Source organism: Elephantulus edwardii, unplaced genomic scaffold (assembly GCF_000299155.1).
Source record: "Elephantulus edwardii isolate Elephantulus edwardi_28Jun2011 unplaced genomic scaffold, EleEdw1.0 scaffold00348, whole genome shotgun sequence".
NCBI lineage: Eukaryota > Metazoa > Chordata > Mammalia > Macroscelidea > Macroscelididae > Elephantulus > Elephantulus edwardii.
In genome coordinates this window covers 737,836-741,975 of record NW_006400098.1, presented here as the reverse complement: position 1 = coordinate 741,975, position 4,140 = coordinate 737,836, and the positions used below count along the sequence as shown (strand labels likewise).

The following is a 4,140-nucleotide window of genomic DNA, read 5'->3' as shown; positions in this document are numbered from 1 at the left end:
CTCCCCCTCTGCACCCTTGCTCTCCTCTGCACCCCTGCCCCCTCTGCACCCCTGCCCGGACTGTGGGCAGATGCCGCCCTTTTCTCTGGTTGAACCTGTGTTTTACAACAGTCCTGCCCACCTGGTTGGTTTTCTCAGGGTGCATAGAGTTAGAGAGGGCAGGTGTTCTTTTTGGGGTTACTGTGCTCATAGAAGCAGCAGTAGGGAAGCCAAGTGACTCCAACACAGAGCTGCACAAGGTGGCCCCTGAGCCAGGGGTCAGGAGCAGCTCTGAAGGATGGAGAGGAGCCCAAGGGCCTGGGCGCGCCACTGCTGGGAAGGTCACCCAGTGCCCAGCTCAGGTGTATGTGACCTTGCGACAGCTTTGCCGGGCACCCTCGACCTCCACCGGGGCCGTGTGGCTGACCGGTCAGCACTCCTCAGTGTGGCAGAGTGCCACTTGCCCACCTGTGCCGTGTGGTTGACCGGTCAGCGCTCCTCCGTGTGGCGGAGTCGCCCCGTGGGTGGTGACTGCTCACTTTGTGGTGAAGATTGAGTCTGTCCTTTCTGCTTCCCAGGAGTTGTGTCCACTGTGGTCCCTGACTCTGCTCACAAGCTCTTTATCGGGGGCTTACCCAACTACCTGAACGATGATCAGGTGAGCCAGCCTGACCCTTCCCCGCCCCCTGCTCCGATGACCCCCACCGCATCCCACAGTTCCCCTTCCTAGTCCTCCCTGCTCCTTCTCAGCCCTGAACTTGGCCCTTTCTGAGCCTCTCACCTGAACTCCTTGCAGGTCAAGGAATTGCTGACATCGTTTGGGCCTCTCAAGGCCTTCAACCTGGTCAAGGACAGTGCCACAGGACTGTCCAAAGGCTACGCCTTCTGTGAGTACGTGGACATCAACGTCACAGACCAGGTGAGTCCTGGGCCGCTGCCATAACCCTCTGGCCGCTCTGGGTCTCTCTGGGGCTGGCCCACCCCAGCCCTGGGCCTCTACCCCAGTGCCCCCTGGTCCTGGGGTTCACCATCCTGCCTGACCCACCCACACAGGCCATCGCAGGATTGAACGGCATGCAGTTAGGGGACAAGAAGCTGTTGGTCCAGCGAGCGAGTGTGGGCGCCAAGAATGCCACGCTGGTGAGCCCCCCGGCACGTCACCTTCCTCTGGCTAGAGGGACCCCGGGCTGGGTGGTGGGCGTGGTGCCGGTGGGCAGTGCTGGGGCCTGCCGGGGGGAGGGTGAGCGGGGCACAGGGGTGGCCTTTAGCCAGGGTGGCTGGGTGGGGGGTGTGCACGCGCGCTGTGACCTTCCGCTTCCCCCCCACAGAGCACCATCAACCAGACGCCGGTGACGCTGCAGGTGCCTGGGCTCATGAGCTCCCAGGTGCAGATGGGCGGCCACCCGACCGAGGTGCTGTGCCTCATGAACATGGTGCTGCCCGAGGAGCTGCTGGACGACGAGGAGTACGAGGAGATCGTGGAGGACGTGCGCGACGAGTGCAGCAAGTACGGGCTCGTCAAGTCCATCGAGATCCCGCGGCCCGTGGACGGCGTCGAGGTGCCTGGCTGTGGAAAGGTCAGGTCCTCGGGGTGGACAGGGGTCCCCGCGTGTGAGTGCATGTCTGTGTGCGTCTCCCTGTGGGACCGGTCTGGCTCTCACCACCCGCTGAACCTTGTCCTGTCCCTCGTGTGTGACTGGCATTGTCCTTTGAGCCTTGGCTACCCTGTCTCAAGTTAGCTCCAAGCCCCTGCAGTCTGCGCTAGGCCAGGCCCTCCGCCTCTCAGGACAGCTCTGCCAGTCACCCCGGGGAAAGCTGTGGGCCCATACAGTCGGGGCCCTGGTCACCTTCCCTCGGCTGGAGCCCCCACACTTTCCTCCTGCGGCCGGGTGGACAGGCGCCCCTGCTCGGTGCCCTGGAAACACTGGGTCCCGGGGTCCTGGTCACCTTCCCTCGGCCGGGGGCACCGTCAGCTCAGGGTTGGCTCAGGGGAGAGGCATTGGCTGTGGGCCCCAGCTCCACCCAGCCGGCTCTGGGTGTTCGCATGCCGCTTTGTTTACTTGTATTTTTGAGAACACACAATTGAGCAGTGTCCCGTCCAGCCCAGTGTCCTGGGGTTCCTGTCTTGGTCAGCCACCCTCTGGCGGTCACGGTACTGCTGTGCCAGTTGTGGCGGATCCTCTCGCTTCTTCCTTGTCTTCTTTCATCCCTGTTGGACGTTGTGTACTTGAATGTCGCGATTCCTCCTGCGGACCTGCACCTGTCCTGCTCCCTCCCCTTGAACGTACACTGCCGTCTAGTCTTTGAAGTTGTTGCTGCCAGTTTTACCTGTGTAGATGGACAATTTTTCTAGTTACGCTCAAGTACCGATTTGACTTTGAGGAGATCCCAGGGGCACTCGAGGGGAGCTCGTTCAGCCTTGGTGAACCCTAAGTTGGACTCCATAGGAAGGTCCCATCGTTTTGCTGGGACTTGGCCCAAACACTTTGATCAGAACGTTCTGTGTGGAGCTGGGCATTGCCCTCTGATGCCCCAGGTTGGGGAGACCGCTGGTGCCCTGGTTTGTGTTCAGACCGGAGGCCTGGCAGGGCAAGGAGGTGGCACAGTGTCGCCTCATAATACCTCGAGTCTAAGGCACAGGCCCCACCTCCTCAGGCCTAACCTTGTCCTACGAGACACATCATCCCTTTGCCAGGTTTTTCTAATTATACAGCTTGTGGGCACCAAGCAGACCAAACTCTCAGCTTGTAACTATCGTGTTGTGAGAGCTGCCCGTTCTCTGGGGCCGGGGACCAGTGAGCCCCGTCCTGCGGAGCGGCTGGTGGCTTCCGGGCACTCCAGCCATCACGCCACCAGGGCCCCTTCACCTGGCATCGCTGTGAGTGCAGGAAGGCCAGGCTCGCTGAGCAGAACAGCTCCTCCTTGGCCCCAAGTTCTGGTGTTCTTGTGGACCTTGCTCACGCTTTTTCTGGAGTGTGCTCATTCCTCATCTGCTGATACTTGGCGGCTGACTGTCCCTGGCCGCTGCCCACAGAGCCTCAAGCTTCCTGACTCCTCCTGGCGACCCCGGATCGCCTCCTGGGTGATGGTGTCAGCCCATTCAGTGAGGAGTAGAGCTGACCCGGTGCCCACGTAGTCAGAGGTGCCCTTACTGGCGTCTAGAGCAGGCCCCGTCTTTCAGTGCTCCCTTGCTCGACAGCCCCATCTGTTGTTCTTGTCCCATTGATGGTTCCAGGCTCTGGGCTCACCCCCTCCCCATGTCCTGTCCTCTGGATGGTTCCAGGCTCTGGGCTCACCCCCACGTCCTGTAAGCTTGTGTGGCACCGGGTCCAGGGGACTTGTCTCTCTGCTCCTGACTGCTGTGACCTTTCCCCTTCTGCTGTCTGGGGATGGGGCCCACATACCAGGCTTGAGCCACTGCCTCTGCTGGGGGTGGGGTGCCTGTCTGGGGCCTGGTGCCCTGATGGCAGGCCTGTCCAGCCTTGGCGAGGTCCCCCCAGTGGTTGTGCTGGGGCTGCCTGCTCCTTGATCTTGCCTTGACCCCTGTCTCTTGTCCCCACAGATCTTTGTGGAGTTCACCTCTGTGTTTGACTGTCAGAAAGCCATGCAGGGCCTGACTGGCCGCAAGTTCGCCAACAGAGTGGTTGTCACAAAGTACTGCGACCCCGACTCCTACCACCGCAGGGACTTCTGGTAGAGGCAGATGGGCAGGCCGGCGGGGGCATGCCCCCCCCACCTCCCTCTTCCCTCTGAAGACGACGGCAGAGGAGTGACAGCCAGTGACAGCGGCAGCAACTGGAATGGCAGCAGTGGGGCGGGCGGGGCAGTGTACCCCCAGACACAGAGGGCAGGGCCACAGTGGGGGCACAGGACCCCAGCCCCTCCCCCCTTGACCCCTTGTCTCCGCCTGCCCACCTAGAACATAGCGTGTTTATATTTTATGGCCAAAAGATTTTGAATTCTGTTGTCTGGCCGCGTGCCCAGCCCTCCCCAGGACCACAGCGCCTGCCCTGCCTCTGGCCCCTGGTCCCCCGGTTTCTTCCGTAGTTGGTTCTCTAGTCACCCCACCTGCCCCACCTTGTGGCCCGTCCCCCCTTCCTCTGTGGCAGTTTCATATTTGCTAAGACGAATTTGCTCATTAAACATTTTGTTGTATTTTAA

The 4,140-nt window shown here is 61.2% G+C and overlaps 1 protein-coding gene across 2 annotated transcripts in view; it reads left to right on the top strand.

Annotated features, from left to right (window-relative positions):
• U2AF2 (U2 small nuclear RNA auxiliary factor 2) overlaps positions 1-3,788 on the top strand; it is an 11,513-nt gene extending 7,725 nt beyond the window's left edge. The window contains exons 8-12 of one of the 2 annotated variants that reach the window (XM_006901817.1): positions 558-637; positions 776-898; positions 1,033-1,131; positions 1,308-1,556; positions 3,542-3,788. In XM_006901817.1, the coding sequence (XP_006901879.1) occupies positions 558-637; positions 776-898; positions 1,033-1,131; positions 1,308-1,556; positions 3,542-3,676 (686 nt within the window). In that variant the 3' untranslated portion in view covers positions 3,677-3,788. The remainder of the gene's footprint in view (positions 1-557; positions 638-775; positions 899-1,032; positions 1,132-1,307; positions 1,557-3,541) is intronic. The other variant, XM_006901818.1, reaches the window with a different exon arrangement.
• The last annotated feature ends 352 nt before the right edge of the window (positions 3,789-4,140 follow it).